This window comes from Xiphias gladius, chromosome 5 (assembly GCF_016859285.1).
Source record: "Xiphias gladius isolate SHS-SW01 ecotype Sanya breed wild chromosome 5, ASM1685928v1, whole genome shotgun sequence".
Taxonomy (NCBI): Eukaryota; Metazoa; Chordata; class Actinopteri; order Istiophoriformes; family Xiphiidae; genus Xiphias; species Xiphias gladius.
The window spans coordinates 18558321-18582993 of NC_053404.1; the positions used below are offsets into that span (position 1 = coordinate 18558321).

Below are 24673 nucleotides of genomic sequence, written 5' to 3' on the forward strand. Positions count from 1 at the left end.
TATCTCCCCACTGAGGAACACAAAAGTTAAAATTAAAGTCAGAGTCTGATGTGCCAGCTAGGGATTTTTATTTTTATTTTGCAGGTCTCTACAATCTGACTGTCATGAGACTGATTTATGGGTTCAAACTGTGCTACGAGTAGAATGCAGGATGTGATTTGTCTGGAGATTTAGTTCTCATTGACTGAATCCATATTTATTCCTCAACAGTAAAAATCCTCATGCCGGTTTTGTGTCACCTTTTAATCCCCTCGATATAAGAAGAACATACACTTTTAGACTGTTTCAGCCACTGTTGTTAAAAAATCTATTCTGCGAAAACATAAAGGGTAAATGAAATACAGGTAAATGAAATAATATTGGTCTGATGAGATGGATGAGGGCATGCAGCGGCATATGCTTAAATGTGCCTGTGTCTGCTTTTAAATGTGTTTCTGTTTTGGGCTGAATCACAACAGCAGGGCTAGCCGTGTAAACGCGAATGTCGCTGACTGACTGACTGACTGAGTGAGGATTGGAAAGTTGGAAAGTTGAGCTACTTTCTTTAGATGAGAGCCGCCAGTATTGCCCTGCAGGCGTGAGGTCTGGCTCTCCATCCCCAGGCACACCTCTCTATGTGTCTCATTCAGTTGACTGCACAGCAGATGAATGAGCTTCTAACTTTCTCTCTGAGTGATCATTTTACAGGTAAATATAGCTGAAATCAAAGCACAGTCGTTGTCTTTACCTTATGTGTACGGTGGTTTTGTCAGATGACGTCGTGGTTATAAAATCCGGATAATAGACAACGGATCATAGTTGTTCCGTTGTCTGACAACGGAAACAGAAAAACATGTAAATGGGAAAAGCTTTATTGGGAGTTTGGCTGTATTAAATTACTGTATATGTGAGCACAGACAGTAGTTCAGAAGCAAACAGATATAGGCTTGTCCAGCCATATACTAGGTTTTGACCTAGTACGACCTAGTTGTGTTTTTGGGAGACACTGAGCCCACTCACTACCAGAGGGAGTGCGGCTGCAGTCAGTTGACTCCTCTCAGTACAGCGTTTGCAGGAGCGAGGTGAGGGAGGAGCGTGTGTTTATGCTCACCCAAAAGTGAACATATGATAGAGCAGCGTCGAGCGAATGAGCAGGATGCTGACAGAGAGGCCGAAACAGGCTCGTGGAGAGTGTGTGTAGCACAAGTGCAAATGAAATGCTTCAGAAACCGAGGGGGGAGGGGGGAGGGATGTACCACAGTGGGCAGGCAAGAGTGACAGAGCAAAGGACAGAAATGCTATGTTGGGAGAGAGGAAGCCAGCAGAATACATTTGCCAGTGTATTCTGACAGCAGCTGTGTTGTGGGTGGAGTAAGAAGTGGGGTAAGAAGAGGAAATAATGGGGATGAGCAGAAACTCAGAAGATATTCAGGTCTGTGAAGGACACCAAAACTGCTGAAGTTATGCTCTTCTTCTTTCTTATTCTTCCACTTTGATTCTACAACTTTGATATCTCTCTGCTCAGCGTTCCCACAGCGGGCTGTATTTTTAGCCTGTGCTGAAGTCAGAGGAGTGACCTCTCTCACCTCCATGGCTGGCGCTGTACCTCTCAATTCCTTGTGTTCACCTGTTTACTTCTCTTTATTCCCTTTTTTCTCTCTGCTTGCCCTTCTCTGGACTACAGTTTTCCAGGGATATCACTGCTCTGGTAAGAGGGGGGAACTGTACTAACTAATTTCTTTCATTTAAGTACTCTTTCCAGATGATTCACAGCTTTTATGACATGTTGCACCATTTTTAGAGCTTGTAGTTACACATGTAGAAGGTGCCAAATTCCTAAAACCCCATGTGTATTTCCCCTCCTTTGCAGTGTGTCTACTTTGGATTAGTATAAGCAGGTTTTTTTTTTGTTGTTGTTGTTGTTGTATTTTCCTGAATAGCAGGTTGAGAGAAAGATGTGTGTAATAGAAAAAGAAATGCTCTGATATCATTTGTCAACATTTTGCTGTGGACTTTCTCAATTCGAAAAATTGGTCTCTATTTTTTTGTATGGCTTATGCAAATTCAGAGGGAGGCACCAAGCTACAGCCGTACTGCTGTAACTTGACACCTCAGGTAGAGTGCCATAGATTAAAGTCCAGCACCATAACACTCTCCCTCTTTATTTCTCAAGAGCTTTTGCGCTGAAAGGATGAGGGAATATAACGTGTTAAGTATGCAACCAGGAGTTATTGCTGAAGCAGTCCATGATGATACTTCACTGGAGAGTGAGCAGGGTTATCACTAACAAAGCTTAAGTGTTTTTCTCCGATTTTTTTTTTTTTTTTTTTTAAATCAAGGAAAAGTACCTTAGTTTCGACAGTGACAGTAAAATTGTGGAGCCATGCTGACAGAAATAGCATTAGTTGCCAGACGTAGGCAGAGGCGTCCCCCGTTTACCCTCTCCTCATGCCTCAGGGCACACTCTCCAGTACCAAAGGTGGGTAAGCCCCTGCCAGCCTAATCCTTACTCCTGGCTCCAGGGGTTTATTCTGGACTTTCCAGCCTTTATTCTCTACTTATTTGCCTTTTCTGGCTGTTCCCACTTATCCACGTCTGTTGCTTATCATGGAAGTTAATTTGTATCATGGCATACTGTAACATTTGTTTGCCTTCTCCTAGGAAAATATTGAGAAACTGTTAAGAACAATAGTTGTGTTTGGTTTGGATAACTAGTACTAGAGCGCTGTGTCTCTTTTGCATGCTGTTGTTTTATTAATACAGAAAGGCAGAATCCAGTTGTCTGTCACTTACAGTTCTCTGAGGGAATGCAGTGACAGTGTTTGTCTTGCTGATAATCTCATCATTTTACACAAAGACTCTTGTCAGTAAATGACACTCTTGGATAACCATTCTTTCTCTACTCTCAAAATGTGAGCAGCCACATTGCCGTGAAGCAGTTGATTTATTTTGCAAACAAAAGATTGATACTGTAGCTGTAACGGCCGATAAAGATGAAGTCATATGTGAGATGTGGCAGTGAATGCATCATCTACTGATAGAAACTGTTTCCCTAAAGTTCAGCTGTAATGAGGAAATTAAGTTATAGTGTTAGACCTAAATAGAACAGTCTTTGTATTCTGGGCTATTTTTGGATTTGCATTTGCAGCAGTTGATTTTATTGCAGAAGTCTGATAGCTTCACAAAGGGCTCTACAGCACTCTCCATTCTGTACATGTCTTTTTGGAAAGTCTAATGTATGCTGTCACTGGTTGGGTTTGATGTTCTCCTGGGGTTTAATGTGATCTATTTTAGCACTCAAACCTCTCAGCAACCAAAGTGACATAATGTCCTATAATCTCTTGCAGGCATATTCCCAGGATGCATACCTCAAAGGAAATGAAGCGTACAGCGGAAATGCCCAGAACATCCCCGAGCCCCCTCCCATATGCTACCCTCGGATAGAAGTTAAGGCTGCTGGCATGGCCCAGTCATCAGAGCCTGCCACAGTCAGTGAGACCCCCCGGGGGCCAGCTCAGGGACCAGGAAGACGAGGAGGGACCACTGAAAAGAGCTATCGGGTGGAAATCCCTGTTCCGCCGTCCCCCCCACCCCAACAGACCTCAAAGTCTCAGACTGTGGTTTGTGTCTGTAATGAGAATGTGAGGACAGTAGCCATGCCTCCTGATCCAGTTGACAGGGGTTCCCGGTTGGCTCGGGCTGGCCCTAGCCACAGGACAGAGGAAAACCGGTACGGTCCTCCAACGGATTCAGGCTCAGCTAGACCCAGACCCCTTATTCCTTCATTGCCTGGGGGTGCACAATTGCAATACCCCTCTTCACGCCCCATAGAAACCCCAGTCTATTCCCCTTCCTCAAGTTCTAGACCTGGTGCAATCTATCCTGACCCTTTGTCCCCACCTGTACGGGCACCTCTCACTGCTGCCTCACCGGACACATTCTCCACTGCCATCTCACCCAACACCAACCACTACTCACCCTCTCCCACAACCCCTTCCACCTCCCCACACCAGAACATTGACTGGAGAAACTACACCACCTATAAGGACTACATTGACGCTAAAAGGCTGCACACATATGGCTGCCGCACCATCCAGGAGCGCTTGGACAGCCTGCGTGCAGCTACCAGTTCTAGTTCCGCCTATGCCCAACAACGTACAACGCCTCCTCCTAGCACCAGTCAGAGAGGGTCGCTGGGCTCCCAGGTCAGACAGAGGAGCACATCCAGTGACCGCGAGGTGGATGCAAGTAGCCAGGGCACTGCAGTGGTAACTCCATTACGTAGCGCCTCCCAAGAGAGGCTTGGAGGTGGAACAGAGAGAACAATACTAACCAGGAACTGGCCTAGGAGCGCTTCCCAGGATGCTCTACCCTTCTCCACCCCGACAGGAGTTACCAAACCTCGGGCACGGTCATGTGACTATCTGGGCCAGCAGCCTGCAGACCCAAGTGGGGTTGACAGGGCAGAGTTTGAGGAAAGGCTGCTGCTGTGCCGGCAAGAGGAAGCCAGAGCCAGCAGGCAAGGAGCAGGCCTGAGTGTTTTACCTCATCTAAACAGGAATCTCACTGGAGAGGAGGATGAAGGGCGAGGAAGTGGATTATCTAACTCACCTTTAGCTGCTCCTGTGTTTACTAAAGGTACGACGGATTCTTTACTACCATCAAGGACAGACGGTCTCATAATGAGACCCTCACGTCTGCCTGTCAAAAACTCCATCTCAGACCCTTCACCTGCCTTACCCTCCAATAAAACCACAGACCCTCTTAAAGACCAAAGAGCTGCCATCATGGGCAACCATCTAGGCTACCCTTCACCTCTGCACATGCAGCTCAGGGGCAGGGCTGACAGTCTGAAGATGGAGAGCAGGTCGGAGGCTGGGTTGGCAGCCAGGTCCTCCTCTTGCTCTGGTCCATCTACTAAACTGCCCACGCAGAGACAACTGCAAAGCGGAGTTGTCCCCACTTCCTCTGGTGCCTCCACCACTAATGGAGCTGTGACCCAAAAGCCAAAGGTCAGAGAAACCTCCAGTTCTACCAACACACCTGTACGGACTAATGGCGGCCTCGCAGAGGGTGTAGAAGGACCTGATGCGACAGTAGTGGTCCTAAGAAGGGACAGAAACTCCGGCCCCCCTCACATTCGTCCTCCGTCCTATGTACTAGCTGTTAATGACAGCCATGGAGGAGTGATTCATAAGTCACCACAATTGGTGAAGGCAGGCTCTGCAGATGGAGCAATGTGCTGGATGTCTAATGACAGCTGTAGGGAGATGCATCTAAGGAGGCTCGGAGACACACGGCAAAAGTCAGGCTCCAATCACCTGGATGACTCCCTGGATTCAATCCCTTTTATAGGTAAGACTGCCCTAATCTCTAAAACCACTCTCTTTTGAACCTCTCTAGAACCCTGTTTCTATAGCAACAGCAGTGACAAGGGAGTCCTGTAGAAATGTCACAGCATGTGTTCGTATCAGTGAGAAAGTTTGTTTATGCATGAAAGCATGGCTGACTCCTGATCCGTCATGTAAATTTGATACAAATTTCCACCATGAAATCTAGCCAATAGCATAATATATGAATATTCAGGCATATACAGTTAGAGCTGAGCTTTCAACCTTGATATTATGGGTATATTTTATGAGCACAAACCAAATTTTGTTTGTTGCATCAAGTATTGAAAAATTATTATCAAACTCTCAGCCAGATTCTTTATCTTGTTTACATATTGATCTAATAGTTCCTTATCTAAATCAGGAAATGTTGCCAGTTTTACACTGTATTTTGATAAGGGAAATTCCTTGTAAAGCTGCTTTTCCTAAAACAACAATTAATCTCGATGAATTAAGAAGTGTTTTCTCCCCCCCTTAATTTGGAGAAAGTGTGTATATGGAAACTTAGGTATCACATAAGTACTAGTATTAAAAATTAAAAATGACGCGTACCTCTACATATATATTGTAGATGTACTGTACATGACTAGTGGGCATTGTTTTCATAGGCTAGATGGTATTTCTGTCATACAATTCGGCCAGGGGTTTTAAATGTTCTTAGGCCCTGTTCACACCTGGCATTAACATGCATTTTGGGTGATCTTATCACAAGTGAGCAGCTCCGAGGACACGTGTGAATGCACCCAAGACACAATGAGAGGATGCAGTGATACCCGATCGCTCATACCACGTTTTGAGGTGGTCTAGACCACATATGGCCAGATTCTTTTAGCTGACGTCCTCTACCTACGCAGAAGTACGTACTCATCCGTGTTCTCAAATTGCGTAATCTGGCCTTCTCCACAAAATCTCAAATTTCGTGAGGCCAATAGAGATATACTTACGAGTGCGTCAAAGATCTTGGTCGATTTGGTTTGCCTGGAACACGACAAGGAATAGACCCAGTCTGTATTGTTTGGATTTCTTTTTCTTCTTTTAAATTACTGGCAGACTACGCACGGGAAGTGCATTGCTCTCTGCTGCCGGTTTAAAAAAATAGAACACATTTGGTCTCTGCAAACGGAAATGATGTACATGTTTATTTGCATATAGAGCAGGGAGGTGAGAGCCGATCACAAGTGGCCACTCAAGACACCTGTGGAGATGCTGATTCCAGGTGTGAACTGACGTACGTCATCCAAGAGGCATGTTAAAACCTGGTATGAACAGGACCTTAGAGATCTAGCTTTCACATGAGATAAGACTTGAACCGCAATTGACATGGAGTGTATCTCTTTATACTGTCTGTCTAGCATGTTGCAGGCAGTTAAAAGTCATGCTGGATACCATTTTCTGCATGCAAGGTGGGATTTTCATGTTGCGACTGGACTGATGAGTTCACAGTACAGTGTATGAGATTAGCCGCATTGAACTCCTATGTAAAAAATCCACATTTTAAGGGCGACCAGCTGGTATTTTTTACCCATTCTTAGCAACTGTATATGGGTACCCTTGAATTGTCTCCCTGTGCTGTGGACGCTGTACAAGAAACTACGGTAAATACTCTGGATTTACCTCTGTCCATGAGAAGCAAATTACAAAAAAACAACCTTAAGTTTCCGTCTTCCTTCCTTTCCGTCAGGAGCTGGTGCATTCAGTCACAAAAATGCATTAACAATTGTGTAAGCCTGCTCATTGTTGCCTTACTTGTCGTAATACAAGGAAATCAATTCTGTCCAAATGTCATAATCAATGTACTGTGGATCCTCATAGGTAAAGAACAGGGAAATTCCCCGGACATTTTGTTAAAGAGTTTCTTAGAACAGAGTTGGATTGAATAAAAAAAAAAACTACCACTAGGAGTGTAGTTAAAGGCACACTCTGCAGTACTTAAGCTACAGTCACACCAGAACATGTAATATAGGTATTTAAATGCTAAAAGAAATTAGGTACATTTTAAACTCAGGATGACATTGTGTCAGGTGTGTGATTATGTAAAAGCATGACATTGTTCTGCAAGCAACCATGACATATTCAAACCACCCGTTGTATGCGCTGCTCTACTCATATGGCAGTCACTAGGTACACACGGACGCACACACACACACACACACACACACTCCCTCTCTCTCCCGGAAATGTCTCGTATATCCCTCAGTGTTGTACAGCAAGAGAAACCTAAGAACATCGTCCTAATGGACTGTGACATAACAGAGAAATAAGGGCATTCCTGCAGCAATCTGCCTCAATTAGATTTCACAGTGAAGTTCAAGCAATAAGTGGAAAAACTGCTGCATGTTAGGTGTCTGCCAAAAACTTTGTACTGGGAACAGAGCAGAGAAGGTACTGCTAAAGTACATGCAAAATGCCACACCCCTGTCTTGTTCATGTGGAGCAGAAATTTCTTGTTTTTTGTGTCTTTGGGTTGTGGGTTTTGTTTGAGACACAAAATGCTTCAGAGCGGCGCGGAGAACTGTATTTACTTGGGGTGTTTAAAATTAAGTGCTTTAGTATTGCTTGAAGCGGTTTCTTCTGTCTTTTTTTCACATGTGTGCCAACTAATTGGCAGACAGAACCTAACAAGCTTGAACTCAACCTTGCATCCTCGGTTGGGTCTTCATTTGTGACTCATAAGCAGCCGGTAGAGCGTCTCTTTTATTTCTCACTGTCCCAGAACCTGCGGGGGTTAATCATAACCACCCCCTAGCACCATTTCCCTCTGTACACACAAACACATCTCAGCTGTCGCTTTTTAGTTTGGTGCATTTAGATCTAGATTAGATTTTGTCATGGCACTTCTCAGTGTTCTTTGTTTTAACACCGGTGATGTGCTGTGCCTTTTCTGAAATTTGAAGGGAAAACATTAGTGGTTTTTTGTTTGTTTTTGTTTTTTTCATATTGGTCATGTGCAATGGTTGTTGTTTGACATTTTGGGAAATATGCCTATTGTCTTGAATTAAATCAGTGTCACTCATAAGCTACAGCCAGAAGCCGGGTTAGCTAAGCTTAGCATAAAAACTTGAAACAGGGATATAGAGCTAGCCTGGCTCTATCCAAAGGTTTAAAATATCCACCTTCCAGCACCTCCAAAGGTCAAATTAACACGTTTGTTTAATTCATACAAAACTGAAGTGTGAAAACAAGAAGTTGTTGTTTTAGTAGTAGTTTTGAATCAGACTTTTTCTTGGCCAGGCAAAGTCCCAGCAACAAGAACATAACATAGTTTGGATTTTGTTATCTTTGGACAGAACAAGGCTAGCTGTTTCCCTGTTCCCAGTCTATATGCTATGCTAGGCTAACCATCCCGACTGTAGCTTTATATTTACCAGAAAAAGATGCAAAAGGGGTGTCCATCTTTTCCTATTGATCTAGGCAAACGATCGAATAAGCATGTCTCCCAAAAAACAATTCCCTTAAAGATTTATGGCTCTGCATTGTTCGGCGTTTTCTGCGTAAAGCTAGATCAGGCTTGATGTCTAAGACTGACATCCCGTAAAAGTAAATTGTAATTGTACGTGTCAGACATCACTGGCTGCCGACGTCTTCCCAGAAACAGAATTAGGGGTATACAAACAAGTGATTAAATTAAATAGGCATCTGCATAGCTTGGCACAATGGGGTTTGTGGTGTCATGGGATATGTCTTTGCGGTTTGAGGGGAGAGAGATTTCACAGCACCACTGTTCTGTATACAACTAACAAGCACATCAGATGTTTCATATTAAATTGTGCCATTGAAAGTTAAAGTTTTGCATCAGTGCACCGGCATCTTGGGGAATTTAATCATTTAGATCTTTTTTCGCTTGAGTTCTTTTTGACTTGTAATGGGGGTTTTTTTTTTAAACGAAGGCTGAGTGAAAGCACAGCACACGGCCTCCATTCATGAAGTTAAATAATAAACGTTAAATAATGGTGACAGTTGCATTTCATGAGATGAATTCAGAACAATTATGACTTGAAACCACATTACCAAAAAGGTATTCTCTCCTCCTGTCATCGCAAGGTAACAAATACGAAGTGCTATGTTTAACAGTTTTCCTTCTACTTGATTCTAAAAATACTGTTTAGGAACATAATGTTACTTGTGCTAATTTAGTCCCACCTGCCTGCATCACCACAGTTGCAGATATGATTCATTTCCCGAAGTACACGTTCATCATGTCTCTTAATTTGCTTTTAGGGCTTGCCATCCCGCCGATATTGCATATTTGATTTTATGACACATTGCTGTCTCGGATGATGTAATGTTAGCTGACCACTTTGCATGTGTGTGTTTTAAAAGGTAAGCTGTACCATCTTATTTGAACAGGAACCCCTGTCTGATGGTTGATGCTTTCGCTTTGCTCTTCGCTTTATAGCTGTCTGCTGATATGATTATTCAATACGAGGTAGCAGAGATGAATGAGACATTGCTTTCTGACGATTTACTTTGCAATATGATGTTTCCTGTTGCATTTTACATCTGACTTTATACCAAACGTGTATATGAGTTTAACGGGGGTTGAATTCTGCTCATCCTGTCATTTAATAGTAATTTACTGTTTGCTAAGCCCCGCCACCCTTAGTTCAAGGCTGTCAAGCTTTCTGTCCTCGCGTGGCAAAGTGGGCAGTTTTACAATAATAAAGATGGCAGACTCAACACTTGAAATACTTTAGTCATTTTTGAAACAATGGGTCCTTGATTTCCGACAGAGGCAGACAAAAGCAGGCTTCTTATTTCCAGCCGGCGACCGTGGCTTGAAGACTGAGCTGTCATTAAACCAGCCTTAAGCTCCAGGAGGTGATGAAAACGCTGTCTCCAGCGGATTCGTTTTAAAAATGAGAACCTTGTGAAGTGGGTCTGACGTTGGCAACAGTTTGTGTCCCTCATGTTTTAGCAGAGCTTTGGTCTCTCTAAAAGATAATTGTTCAATGACGTTTGAAAAAACCCAGAAGGTCATTTAAAAATACTTACCTGTGTTTTTCTGAATGAAGAAAACGTTTGGTTTACTGGACGATTAAAAAAATGTTTTTAAACCGTTTCCCATGTTGGAACTCAGGCGGGCTGCCATCTTTTGAATCAGAAACAGGTTCAGAATTTTAAATTAGTTAAAAATGTTTTTTATCATTCAGCAAATGGAATTTTTTTTTTTTTTTCATCCACGTGGGTAGAAGAATCTTATGACTGGACGATGGCAGTCGGGGGTGAGGGGTTTAGCTTAGTATTTTTGTGCCTTGTAGCTAAATTCCTCCTTTTCTGTCCTTAGATGAACCATCTAGTCCCAGTATTGACCAGGACAGCACCCACATTCCTGCCTCCGCTGTGATATCTGGAGCACCCATCATCATCACCACCATCCCGCCCAGCCCCACCTCTCCATCCCCTCTCATTCGACGACAGCTGTCACATGACCAAGGTTTTTTTTTTTTTTTTTTAATAAACAGTTATTTATTTATTTATTTTTATGTCAGAGCAGCAATGTGGGCCTATGACAGTAACTGAATTTGACAGTACACCTTATGGACACTTTCAAGTAATTGTTTGACCCTCTCTTAATAGATTCTCTCCGTCTCACAATTATTGAGTCAGATTCTGGTACTAAAACAGAGCGGTCCAAGTCGTACGATGAAGGTCTGGATAACTACCGGGAAGAAAGCAGAGGGTAAGTCGTGCCCACAGCAGTGTCATTTACCAAACCAAGCACCTGAGCTCACTCTCACACACACAGTTCAGTTCACGTGGACTGGACCATGGACAGAAATTATACATTTTTTGCGTTTTCATCGAACAAACGAAGGGGCTGTAGCTTATTAGAGTCATATGGACTCACAGGTAACTCATTGACTGGACAGTTCTGCCTCCCGTAATCCTTCAACAGCACCACATGGGTCCACTAAATGGGGAAATCAGATTCTGGTGACGGATAGTGAGTCATGCTGCGCTAAACTCCGACTTATGAGTATATTTATCTTTTCCCATGTCACAAAGGGCTCATTGAAAAATAGCTGATTGTGAACATTATCAGTGAAGAGTCACTGCAACTCCATCTCGTTCCATGAGTAATGATGAGTGGGGTAGTCGCCGTTTGGGCATTGCGTTTCACCAACTTTTACGACATATCTCCGGTTGAACTGACTCACTTACAAGATTGGTTCCATGACAGTTGACGGCCAGTAAATTGATTCATTTGCAGCTTATCTTTTGAATTCACGCTAAAAACACACATCTGCTATCCAAACAATTCCCGCAGTTGGTTTGTTTTCCTTTCACGCAGAAAAATAACTGCACCAGGGTTCGCTTTGAAGCGAACTTGTTTTAGTCCGCACCAGAATTCGATGTCCGGCTTTCACCCTTGGACAAAGGAACCAAACCAAACAGGCAAACACCAGAGTTTGACCCAAACTAAAAAGGCTAGTTATCAAAGCAAAAAAATTCAATTGTGTTTCAGCTCTTTCAGTATAACTGTTTTTTTCTCTCTCTCTCTCTTCCATTTAGGAGGTCCATAATACCTGGTCTGAAAAGTCTTAGGAAGGTGAGTCTAGTCTGCATTTTTATCAATCATAAGCTTGTTTGCCAGCTCAGGGCCAGCTGTGCACACCTGCCACATTAGCAGTTTATCAGCTCATTAGTTCACACCCAAAAGACGAAAAAACATCACCCACTAAAGTTGGTCAATAATTGATTCATTGGGTGTAGGAGTATATTTCTATGTATTTATGTCAACCTTTACACAGTATATCCTAGATAATGTGACATTGAGCCCCTTGTTTTATACTAATGATTAATGTACACTCCTAGATTTTCACAACTGGTCTGGGCGTGGGAAGTTTCATCCCAATTTCTCTCAATATTTCCATTCCTTGAATAAATCCTTCGGTCCTTAACGCTTCCCGTCATTTTCCGATCCATCGCAGGCGGTGGACAGGTCATCGGAAGATTCAGGGTCCCGGAGGGATTCTTCATCGGATGTCTTCTGCGACGCCACCAAGGAGGGTTTGCTGCATTTCAAGCAGCTTAACACTGACAAGGGCAAGGTGTGCACTGTCTCGACATGGCCTGAATGTCTTGTAACTCACAGACTGGCACGGAAAACCTAATATACACCTACAGATCCATACACACACACACACACACACACATATAAGCATTACGTGACCTATAACTTGCTTTATAAACAGTAACAGGTCTGACCCTTCTTGACTATATCTACTTACTTTTGTCTGACTTTTTTTTCTCTGCTGTATGATTCACCTGTTTGACCCTGTTGTACGAGGTCTCATATGGGCCTCAGGCTAGTGATTATGTGCTATGATTCCAACGAACGCAGTGTGTTTGACGTGACTGGGGGGAAAAAAAGTTTAAAGTTTAATTCCTTCCATTTTCGCTTTGTAAAACTGTGTTCCTGCAGCGCGTCGGAGGGGGTATGCGCCCGTGGAAACAGATGTACGCTGTGTTGAGGGGCAATTACCTCTGCCTATATAAAGACAAAAAGGAGGGGCACGCCCATGCCAACTGCCAAGCGGTAGACGAACCCCTGCCGATCAGCATCAAGGCCTGTCTGATTGACATCTCCTACAGCGACACGAAGCGCAAGAACGTGCTGCGGCTGACCACGTCGGACTGCGAGTACCTGTTCCAGGCTGAGGACCGAGAGGACATGCTGGCCTGGATCAGAGTCATACAGGAGAACAGCAACCTGGATGAGGAGGTAAGAGCCGTGCATTCGGACCGTTGAGGCGGTGATCAGTTATTGTGCAAAAACACTGACACAAGACACGGGGCCTCATGCCAGAATGACTCAGATGGACAGATTTGTTCCCAAGTGGCCTGTACGCCTGATTTAAGAATGTAAGTACCGACAAACATAATTTGAGAGTGGTTCGGGCCTTTTGTATAAGTCACTGAGTTACTGAGTGCTGTGCTATGTGTTTAATGATTTTATTGGCATACTTGGGCATGGCAACTTCTACAGTTCATTAGTTCTCACTAGGACAGCTGCCTCAGGCTTTTTATGCAGGTCACTGTCCAGGGGAACATCCTCTGTTATAACACCTGTTAGTGTAACACTACCTACGGTGCTGCATAATATTCCATTGTCCATTCCAACGACTGTCATGCCTTTTTGGCCTCTTCCCTTCTAAGTCATGGCCTGTTTTTCTTCAGAGAGATCATTTTAGCAGAGAACTTCTTGTTCAGCCATTCCTGCCTTATTTCTGCTGTGAGGACACATAGTTTACACCTGCACTACTAAATAATTTCTAATTATTTCAGGACCTCTAATACTGCTACTGACACTGCTAAATTTGTTTTGTGATCATCTGCTGATCTCCGACAGCAGAACTTGAAGATCCGCGGTGTGAATTTCCTCTTTCGTAACATTTTGATGAATGAAACTTGCCCACAAACGGACAAGAACCAGGTGGCCCTGTTTAGAAATTTTACGGGTGTCGATTATGCAAATAATTAGAGCTTCTCGGATTGATAGAACATTAATATGCAACTATTTTGATAATCGATCAGTCGTGTAAGTAATTTTTCAAGCATAAATGCCTCTAAATTCAGCTTCTCAAATGTGAATATTTGCTGAGTTTTCTGGTCTTAAAGGAGATTAATCTGAAAATCTTTGGATTGCTGGTTGGAGGACAACTGAATAAATCAACTCGGGCAGCATTTTTCACTATTTTTTGACATTCTATAGACCTAACGATTAATCGATTGATGTAGAAAGTAATCAGCGGATTAATCGATAATGAATCGATAACTACTGTTAGTTGCAGAAGATGATCAAAATCTCAGGAACGCGGAACTCCTCATGAACAGATGCAGTTCATCATGTTGAAAAGAGCAATTTATGAGTTAGTGCAGTAAAGAGAGTTTGGATGAATTCATAGTAAGACATTCACAGTAAGACCTGTCCCAATTGTGACATTATTTAGCAAACACTGAAAATACACGTTGGATATTTCTTGCTATACGCTCCCTCCACTGTGTCTTAAAATAGCCGGGTCGCCCCCTCAATAGAAATTTAAACCCATCTTTCCCCTCTTTTGAGGGACCTAACCACACTTTCCATACCGTGGCATTCCAGTGGTCTTACCTGTGTCACCCGATAGCAGCAGGTTATGTAAAGATCTGTTATTGCCTGTTAAGTGGGGCTGAAGGGCCATCATCTTTTGTGTCTCATGTCCGTTCTGTTCTGCTCCCCTTTCCTTCCTTCCTGCTTTCTGGTTTTTTTTTTTTTAGAACGCGGCCTTCACCAGCCATGACCTCATCAGCAGGAAGATCAAGGAGTACAACACCTTGATGAGGTAAGGGCAAGGGGAGGGGGGGACAAGAGAACATAGTTGGAAAGAGGAGGGAGGTCCTCACACGTTGGAGAACTTCACACGGTGCTGTGCTGCAAGCTCTGACTGGAAATAAAAAAGTCATTCAGCGTTCATGTCCTTGCCTTACCCAGCCCGACAGGCAGCAAGACAGAGCCTTCGCCCAAACCGCCTCGCCAGTCGCTGAGCATCAGACAGACGCTGCTGGGAGGCAAAGGAGAGACCAAAGCAACGAGTCCGCACTCACCCAAACCCGAGCAGGAGAGGAAGAACATGCACAAAGGTAGGCAAAGCGAAAGAAAAACATTTTATGTGTGATACAGTTTCTCTTGCCAAGGAAAAAAAATTCGGAGCCTAAACTATTGTATTAAATCTTTAATTACGGTAAATAAACTGGTAACATTCCCCCATATTTATCATCTATAGGCAACATACTATAATATAGTTGTACACACACATAAGAGAAGATAAAGTGTTTATTGGTGTAGTTGTCAACGATGTCGACATCTGCTGTGAAGCATCTTTACCTGGATGCTGGTACCTAACAGATAATGAATGACAATGTATCATAACACAGTTGTAATTACATAAAATCTCTTCACAGAAGTTTTGAAAATACTGCACAATACAAAAAGCTGCTTTTAGCTACATTATAATGTGATATAATCACTTTCTTATGCATCATGTAAATGATAAATGTGGGGGTTAAAGTAAAGTGTAACTGGTAAATCCAACTTCTGCATTCTCATTGTTCTTCATTTTGCACTCCGCACGCAGATGACACCAGCCCTCCCAAGGATAAAGGGACATGGAGGAAGGGCATCCCAGGGCTGATGAGGAAACCTTTCGAGAAGAAGCCGTCTCCTGGAGTCACGTTCGGAGTGAGACTGGACGACTGTCCTCCTGCACAGACCAACAAGGTCTGTACCGATTTAGTTTGCAATAAAAACACAAGAACAAAAACGTTGGTCTTGAAAAAAACAAAATCATTATGTTCATAAAAATTATCTTCTTAAAATTTGCAGTGATGTTCATGTGCATTGCTGCATGTATTTCATGTGTTCTTTGCTCCGTTCTCATCAGTCTTCTCCCCATCCGTCCTTTTATGTGTTCCCCTAGTTTGTGCCTCTGATTGTGGAGGTCTGTTGCAAGCTGGTGGAGGAGAGGGGGCTGGAGTACACGGGCATCTACAGAGTCCCCGGAAACAACGCTGCGATCTCCAACATGCAGGAGGAGCTCAATAACAAGGGCATGAACGACATCGATATCCAGGACGACGTGAGTGTCACTTGGTCGATCCACTGTTGCTTTAATTAAACTCTCCTTGAAGTCTCACATTTTTTAAGTGCTGTCTTTAACGGGCTTGGGACAGAATTAACCGTATGCAAGAGTGAAAAACATTTCGACAGCCGCAGCTGTATCCAGGTGTGGGTAAACAGAGCAACAGCAAGCTACGTGTTTAGACATTCTCCGCACTCTACACTCGCCACTGATGTGTCATTTAGCACTATTTAAAGACACATATCTGTATTTATGTAGACGATAATCAGTAAATGCCGAAGCATATTAAATACTTTCACTCGTATTTCTAGATCACCAACATTACAAGCAACAAATATGAGTTCAGTGGTCAGAGCTACCGCATTCTGACAGTGGATGTGGCAGAATATTCTCCTGAGCCCAGAACTATTGGGGAGGTTGATGAATTTTGTTTTTTTTGTTTTTTTTGTTTAGCATCATACCCTATTCCTGTTCCTGTTTTACAGAAATGGAGGGACCTCAATGTGATCAGCAGTTTACTCAAGTCCTTCTTCCGTAAACTTCCGGAGCCATTGTTTACCAACGGTACGTTGTTTTTCAAAAGAGCCTGTGTGCCATCTAGTGGCCAAAAGTGATAACTACAACCTATAAAAAAATTACTCTTTTTACCTGAAAGTTTTGGGGGGGAAAAAAACAAAACAAGACATTGTTTTCTACCCACAGATAGATACACAGACTTCATAGAGGCCAACAGAATAGAGGACCCAGTAGAGAGACTCAAAGTGCTCAAGAGGCTGGTGAGTAGCTTTGACAATTCAGTTTTGTACAGTGTATTACCCTGTCTTTTGATATATATTAATTTTAGTTTACATGCTTATTTATTTCTAAGGCATTTCTTTGTTTTCTTCTTATTTTTTTAACCACCCTTTCACACCTTGTACCTGGAGCGCTCTAAACCCATGAAATATTAATTGGTCAGGTGCTCGCATTTTGTCGGTTCACTTGCTTTTTCAATGCAAACTAATAAAAAAAATAATTTACAAATAGGAGAAATATATAATTCACTCCCCTGCTGATGTAGTGTCAGGTCAGCTGCCCCACGCCCTATCTCCCGTTTTGTAAAAAAAAAAAACAGAGAGAGACAGAGACAGAGGGAGGAAAAAAAGTTGGCGGTCATAGCTCTAAGCGCCAGCAGCCAACAGCAGAGTCTCTGCTGCCTCTGTGCTGTGTCTTCAGTCGCTGTCAAGCCCTTTGCCCTCCTCATTTCGCTTTCACACTCAGTCTTGTACCCGGTTTGCAAAGATTCCAGATTCCCGTCGACTCGTCGACAGCTCCACAAAAAAATTTCCTGAACGAACCGCAATTCATTTTTCTGTTGGTTAACCCCTGCGTCTCCACTGCTTCCTTATAGCTTCATGAGTTGCCAGATCATCATTACGAGACCCTCAAGTTCCTCTCAGCTCATCTGAAAACTGTGGCGGAAAACTCGGAGAAGAACAAGGTTTGTAACTGAATGTTTTTTCTTTTAAGGCGACGTTCGTTTCGATTAGAGAATCGCAGATTTAGAATAAACGTCCCTGTGTTTTAGATGGAGCCGAGGAACCTGGCCATCGTGTTTGGTCCCACGCTGGTGCGCACCACCGAGGACAACATGACTCATATGGTTACACACATGCCAGACCAGTACAAGATTGTGGAGACCCTCATTCAGAATGTGAGAATAAGATCTTTCAGTATTCTCTTCACTGATCCTGATCTTTACATATAAACAGAAATATAATTTCTCATGCTTTTTTTTCCCCCCATCCTAGTATGACTGGTTTTTCACTGAAGATGGAAACGGAGATCCAGTGGTGGGTACAGGCATCACTGCCGTTAAATTCTTTTCTTTCCGCTCCGTCCTCTCGCAGGTTTGACTTTTAGCGTCTCCAGTTCAATTCAAAATACTTAATTCATCCCTCACACACATAAAAAACATTTTAAAAAAATATGACAAGAGTTGAAATACACAATTGTTGTTTCTTTTAAAAGTGTCAAATGGACTAGCAATCGACTGGAAAACTTATTTTAATGTACAGTTTTAGCTTTCAGGACAGCTTTTGTGGAGAAACTCTAAATACATTTGCAGCTTTAGATAAATTTGCGGACATTTCCAACTTTTTCTACATCCCAGTGAATGCGGTTCCCAATGTGTCATATTTTGCTACCTGCAGACTGTGTCCCATGAGGAGAGCGCGGTGGAGTCCCAGCCCGTCCCCAACATCGACCACCTCCTCACCAACATCGGCCGCACGGCCACATCGCAGGGTGAAGTATCAGGTAACGCGCTGCCCTTGGCAGGACCAACTCTGTGGTGGGTTAACCTTTCTCTGCCCTTTCGCTGCTGAGCGCTGTGGTCAAAGAGAAAACCGGTGGTGTTTAAGCTAGTGACAGATGCTGATGATAACGCTGCTTCTTTCCTAGGCCAAGCTTCCCCTTTGCTTCATGGCTGTTGCCACTAGATAGAAATGTCTATGGCTAACCATGAGTCCAAATGCTTGAGTGGGTTCCAGTGGACAATTTATTTGCGTCACTGAAAGGAGGCAATAAATTGTCAGGTCTTTCATTTGCTTTAAGAGATCTACCCCCACTCCTCGGTATTTCTTCGTCTTTTAAACAGTTATTAGACTTAGATGTCCTTTTCCTTTTTTAAATCATCCCTCTGCCTCTCATTACCTTGTTTTGGTTAAATTCCAGTACTATGAAACCCCCCCCTTATACTGCCCACTGTTGCACTAATACGGCATGTTCTTTCCCACATCAGAAAATAGATGTTTTTACAGTGAAAGGCGACCTCTGATTCCTCTGTCTCTAGTGAGGCTCTGTCGGGTGTCCTAAAGGCTTTTCCAGCATTCAAACATACTGATCTTGACACAGGCCAAGTGGGAGGAGTCTATCACACCATGATGTCACTGATGGACTCTATAATGTCCGTGATGGACAGCTGGAACTGTAGGAAGAAGGAGGATTGTTGCCCCCAGTGTAGCTGCCTAGTCTGCAGGAACCCACAGTTCTTTTAGGCGCAAGAAATGCCAAAGAGAGAGAGAGAGAGAGAAAGAAAAGCGTTAAACAAAGAAACCGCGACGAAAAGGGGAAGCGAAGCGGCTACACGGTACTGTACAGCGTCCGGTGTCGTGGGTTTTTCTATCAGAGTATACCTAACACGGGCCGGTGCTACTGTCTGAAAGGCTCTCCGCTGTCTCTCCTCACTGTCCTGCAAGCTTGCCAACAGGAGAGATAGCATGGTATGGTTTTTCTACGTCACCAGTCAGTGTGCACCTGCATATTGTGCCATCATCTGTATTGTAAGGGGTGTATAGGGGGGCTTGGCTATGTCTCACACACAATAAAAAAAAAAAAAATTAAAAAAAAAAATTTTAGTTAGAAATTAAGGAAGTTACAAGGAGATACGATTACAGAGCAGGGGAGGACTGATTATAGGTTTTCCTTGCTGACACTCTCTTTCTCATGTAGTGTCCACTTTTTTCATATAGCTAGCCCCTCTGTGACCCCCCCCTGTCACGTCACTTTTTTATTTTTATGGTTTCTTCCATAGCCGTCTCTGTCATCACCGTGTCACTGTTGTCATGGCAGTCAAACTCCAATACATTTTAGGGGCGATAGAAATGCGTCTGTAGTACTGACAGCTGGCGTTGAATGTCCAGACAAATATTTTAACTAGTTTAATAATTCTTTGATAAATAGTTCCTGGCTTCAGTCACAATTTTGTCAGTTTTAGCCTTTTTTTTTTAATTCAGGCAAAGTTCTTATGTGGCTGCTCGTGTTTTAAACCAGTGGTTCCCAACTTGAGGGGCTGCAAGACAAATCGAAGAGGTCATGAGATGATTACCAGGGTAGGAAACAAGGAAAAAAAGAACTTCTTTCAACACAAAGTTATGTTTATTTTTAGACTCTTCTCCAATCTTTGCTTTGCTTTTTAGAGAAAAGTGAATAGTTTCACCTCTCCATGCCTCTAAGAAATATTCAAATAAAACAATCGGAGAAGGGAATGTCACTCCCTGTTGCTGTCCAATGAAAACAATAAACTCAGGGATTAAGTGTCCTTTATAGGTTGAGAAAATTCACTCACATCATAGCCAAAATAAACCTTTAAAAAAAAAAAAAAATTGGGAGGAAAAAAAATGCACAAAGCTCAAAACAGCTGTTTTTCGTAGCTCAGGCAAAGTTTCCATTTTGGAAAGAGATGGTTTTCACAAGACAGCGATGACAATAGGTTGAAATTAGGGAACCACTGGGAACCACTGGTTTAGACCACATTTAACATCTTAGAAATCTGGCTTTTGTTATGAGGGTGGAAAAAAAAAAAAAAAAAAAAGTTATGCGTAAAACATGTTTCCATTTCTCAAAGTTAGGCATTGGAAAAAACAAAGTAATACCCAGCCTTATCTGTCTGTGGTTTCAGATGCTCTCATCAGTAAATGTTAGGACAGGGCTTGCGACTGCATATCCCCGCACTGCATGGCACCTCACCTGCTCCGCTGTTCTGCTCACGCTCCGTGTATTTGTTGTGTCCGTTGCTGAAGTTGCACTCAGTATCACTAAGAAAACTTCGAGAAAGATTAGAACTGTCTACACTGTTACCTGGACTCTATGTTCAGGTGTGTGTGTCTGAGTTGGGAAAGAGGGTCACCTGCCATGTAGATGTGGACCTGAGTGTAACATAGAGCTCATCTGTCCCCGTGTGCAGCATGGACTGCTTGTCTGCTCCCGTACGTGCTCCCTTGTCGTCAGTCCTGTCTGTTGTGCATTCTCCACTCTCCTCAACATGGTCCTCTTCTGCTTCTTTCCTCCCCGATTCACTTTCATGTGTTGCACTTCATGCGTTTATCCTCGTTGTGAAGTCACCTAACATGTCCCTCACTTCTCTCTCTCTCTCACCTACAGATTCACCGACTAGTGACTCAGCTAAATCGAAGGTGAGTGTGTGAGTCCCGTGACAACCCTCTCACGCCACTGCTAGTGTAGGATGAAGGGGCCGCAGGTGATGAGCCTCCACTCCCAGTCACGATCAGCATCGGACAAGCTTACCACAGCACACAGTTAAAAGGTTGTTTCAGCCAAATCACGAGAGCAAAAAATGTCCTCACTCATCTCTGGTTGAATCCGGCCATGCAGATGGTTTTGCTTGTATGTGTCTAGGGTTTGAGATGTATGCCTCTCTAAGGTGTGGATCGAGGTTTACTGCGGTACTCGGTGCTTTTAAAAACAGATAAGGTCCCTATGTAAGGCCTTGACCACCAAAGACAGCATAATGGACCAAAGTCTCCGAGTGAATCCTGTGACGACTCACGTCTTCGTGGAACTGAGGCGTGAAACGATGCAGGATACGCTCGCCGACACGACCTTTTTAAGGGCCATTTTGTAATAATATTTTTAAGTCCAAATGAAAGTAGCTGTGAGGGAACTGTATCCATGGTAACAAGGAGACATTGAGACAAAATGGGATTTTTAAATGCTGTAAGGCACACAGAACCTCCAGGAGTGGAGCAGAAATGTTAAAAACTTGGGCAAATCTAACCTATCTGCATGGCTAAGGGCTAAGGAAGAAAATATGTTTTCTGTAATTAGGGTGAAACAACCCTTTAGGTGTATGCAACAATTAGTCCACTTTGTACTGACCAGACAAAGCCCCTACTGTACACCCAGCGAGCCACGGCCTCTCATGCCAGAAATCACAGCTGCCATTAAAAGTTAAAAAAAAAACAACCATTCCTGCTTAGTGACATCAAACTTAATACGTGTGTCTGAAAAGCTCAGGTAGTTATTTGACATAAACAGAAAAATTAATCGGAATGCACCATCAGCATAAGCAGCCGCCTTTCATCACCGCACTGCCGTTACGTGGCTGCTTCTCTTCAGCTTTATCGCCACACATCCTGCCAGAGCTCAGGACTCGTGCAGGGATGCTTGAGTCCATCCTGCGCTACTGCTGCTTCTGCTTTAAGGCTGGCATGGAAACAGCAATGTGCTCCCTGTCAATGACGCCTGTTAATGTTCCTCTCTCTCTGTCCACTTCTCTGGTTTGTGGTGCTTCATGGGAGCAGGTGGAGTACAGATTTAAGTTTTGAGGCAGGCGTTTTGTTATCTTTGACATGCTCCCTCATGATTCCCAGCGTCGGAAATTCTCATCTTGGCTTCCTCCTGGTTTCCCTTTCCCCCCCTCCGTCTTTACTTTTTTTACAGGGTTCCTGGGGTTCAGGGAAGGACCAGTGCAGCCGAGAGCTCCTGGTGTCCTCCATCTTTGCTGCAGCCAGCCGCAAAAGAAAGAAGTCAAAGGAGAAGCCGCAGCCTAGCAGCTCGGATGACGATCTGGATGCTGTGTTCCCCAAGAAGGAAATCCCTGGCCAGAAGCCAAACCACCACGGCCTCCAGACTGAGGCGCAGAGCGAGACTCGCCCTAGCCCCAACCCAAAACCCAACGCAAAGCAACAAGTACGGGCAGAGGAGAGGAAGGAGAACGGGAGAACTGCGGAGCTGACCCCTAAAGCCAAGAGAGAGCATAGAAACTCCTTATTCCTGAAGGAGAAGACTCCACCCAGGCACTTCTCACCTTCCCCCTCCCCATCGCCTAATGTCTCTGGCTCTCCGCACATCAGCTACCAAAAAGCTCCTCAAGGGAAGTCCTCCCTGTCGGATCCGCAATCTCAGCTGGATGAAAACACCTCAGACCTCGGGACCATGAGCTCCGGAGCATCGGTGCCACAGTCAAGACCGAGAAAGTGGACTGCAGGAGCGTCCCCCGACCTGCCTGCGGGAACATGCACCGGACTGGGAGCGGGTGCAGGGGCGTCCGCCGGCGCAGAAGTGAGCTCCATCACCTCGGACTACTCCACCACCTCCTCCATCACGTTCTTGACCGGAGCAGAGTCCAGTGCGCTCAGTCCGGAGCTGCAGGGTGGGGAGGAAGCAGATGACGAACGCAGCGAGCTCATCAGCGAGGGACGACCCATGGAGACGGACAGTGAAAGTGACTTCCCGGTTTTTGCCCCGGGCGGTGGCAGCAGCCAGTCCACCCCCTGCCCCGAGCAGAGTCAGGAAAAGGCCGAGGCAAAAGTTGGTGCTGCAACAAGGGAGGGGAGCACCACACCGAAACTGGAAGCGCGGCGCCTTTTTCCGTCACACAGGATGATTGAGTGCGACACCCTCTCCAGAAGGTGGTCCCTAAGACAGAAAACAGACAGCGAATCATCGGTGGAGGGTGTAGCTGGGAGCGGGGAGCACAGCGAAGGCAGGGCGGAGTCTTCCACGCGGTTGTCCCGAGTCCTGGAGGTGATGAAGAAAGGGCGATCCACAAGCAGCCTCAGCTCGTCCTCACGCAGCGAATCGGAGCGTCCCGAACCCGCCTGGCACCTTAAGATCACTGAGCGGCTAAAGTTCAGGTTACGAACATCTGCTGATGACATGTTCGCCCAGAAGAACCGAGCTCCAGACGCCCGCGGGAAGAGGAAGGGCATCCGGCGGAGGCACACCATGGGTGGGCAGCGAGACTTCGCGGAGCTGGCGGTCATCAACGACTGGAAGGAGCAGGGTGGGGTGGACCAGGCGGCTGAACTGTCAGCTCTGGACCGCCTCAAGCCCAGGTGCTCCTCCGAGGACTTCTCCATCCGGAACTGGATCCCCAGAGAGCGCTGCAGAGGCCCCGAATTGAGCGTGGAGGTCGCACCGAAGGCCGTCCCTGAGGATGATCGGGCAGAAGCTCAGGATGTTGCTCCCGAAAGACCTCCGCCTCCCGCGTCCCCGGGCGCGCAGTCGCTGGCAGCGGAGCACGTCAACGGTAGTGGGCTGCAGGGCAAAAACAAAGCCTCCCTCGGCGCTGACGCTCACCCACACAAACTCTCCGGAGCACAAGTTGTCCGCTCGCGGTTCTACCAGTATCTGTGAAAGGGCAAGGGCGGTCGTGTCTTGTGTGTCTGTGAGGAAGGAAAACGAAAACAGAATGAATGCTTCAATGTACGAATGTGGGTATTTTAGCTAAAGTTACTGCACAATATTTTTTCTACAAAGTATACTTTATGTATCTACTGTACATACTGTGTATAGGCTGACATGATTGTTACTGGAATAATGCTGAAGAGATGTTTATGTGTGTAATTCCACTGACTTGTTGGCCATACTGGAACAGACATGGGGGAAAAAGAGAAAAGAGAAAAAAAAAACACAGACTTCCTCCTGCAAAGATTGAACCCATCTAATGCAAGAATGTGACTTTGCTGTTGATATGTGATGTTAATAGGACAGATATGGACTCCGAGGAATGTTACACAGCACTAATGAAGAGTAAAAGTGGTCAACTTGACTATTACTGAAGAATGCAGGTGGAAACCTTTTTATTAAGGAATCATGGTTCAGTTCTTCCTTATAAGCGGTATGAAGAATGTATTACTCGCTCCTTTTTTTTTTTTTTTTTCGACTAACAGTAGTTGCTTGTGACAATATTGTCATTTTCGAAACAATATGTATAGTGTTTTGTTTTTGTTTTGTTTTTTTTTTTTGCCTGTACTTGAAGTATGTGGACATAATCGAGGGCTGCTTTCTGAGCTGGGTGCTGTGGGAAGTTTGTTTTTTCACAGTACAGTCACAACAGCCAGATATTAGCTTAAGGGACTGGAGGGTTGTTATAGTTTTATCGAATAAAAAACTGAA

At 44.3% G+C, this 24673-nt stretch overlaps 1 protein-coding gene across 4 annotated transcripts in view; it reads left to right on the forward strand.

The window, feature by feature from the left end:
• LOC120789724 (rho GTPase-activating protein 21-like) overlaps nt 1-24186 on the forward strand; it is an 85157-nt gene extending 60971 nt beyond the window's left edge. For 2 of the 4 annotated variants that reach the window (XM_040126662.1, XM_040126663.1), the window contains 18 exons: nt 3327-5334; nt 10654-10803; nt 10947-11049; nt 11883-11919; nt 12302-12421; nt 12796-13095; nt 14631-14695; nt 14845-14993; nt 15488-15630; nt 15830-15988; nt 16477-16555; nt 16694-16767; nt 17382-17471; nt 17559-17684; nt 17782-17823; nt 18184-18289; nt 20915-20946; nt 22214-23911. In XM_040126662.1, the coding sequence (XP_039982596.1) occupies nt 3327-5334; nt 10654-10803; nt 10947-11049; nt 11883-11919; nt 12302-12421; nt 12796-13095; nt 14631-14695; nt 14845-14993; nt 15488-15630; nt 15830-15988; nt 16477-16555; nt 16694-16767; nt 17382-17471; nt 17559-17684; nt 17782-17823; nt 18184-18289; nt 20915-20946; nt 22214-23911 (5481 nt within the window). Of the gene's footprint in view, nt 1-3326; nt 5335-10653; nt 10804-10946; nt 11050-11882; nt 11920-12301; nt 12422-12795; nt 13096-14630; nt 14696-14844; nt 14994-15487; nt 15631-15829; nt 15989-16476; nt 16556-16693; nt 16768-17381; nt 17472-17558; nt 17685-17781; nt 17824-18183; nt 18290-20914; nt 20947-22213 lie in introns of all 4 variants that reach the window. The other 2 variants (XM_040126661.1, XM_040126660.1) reach the window with 2 other exon arrangements.
• Nucleotides 24187-24673: the final 487 nt, after the last annotated feature.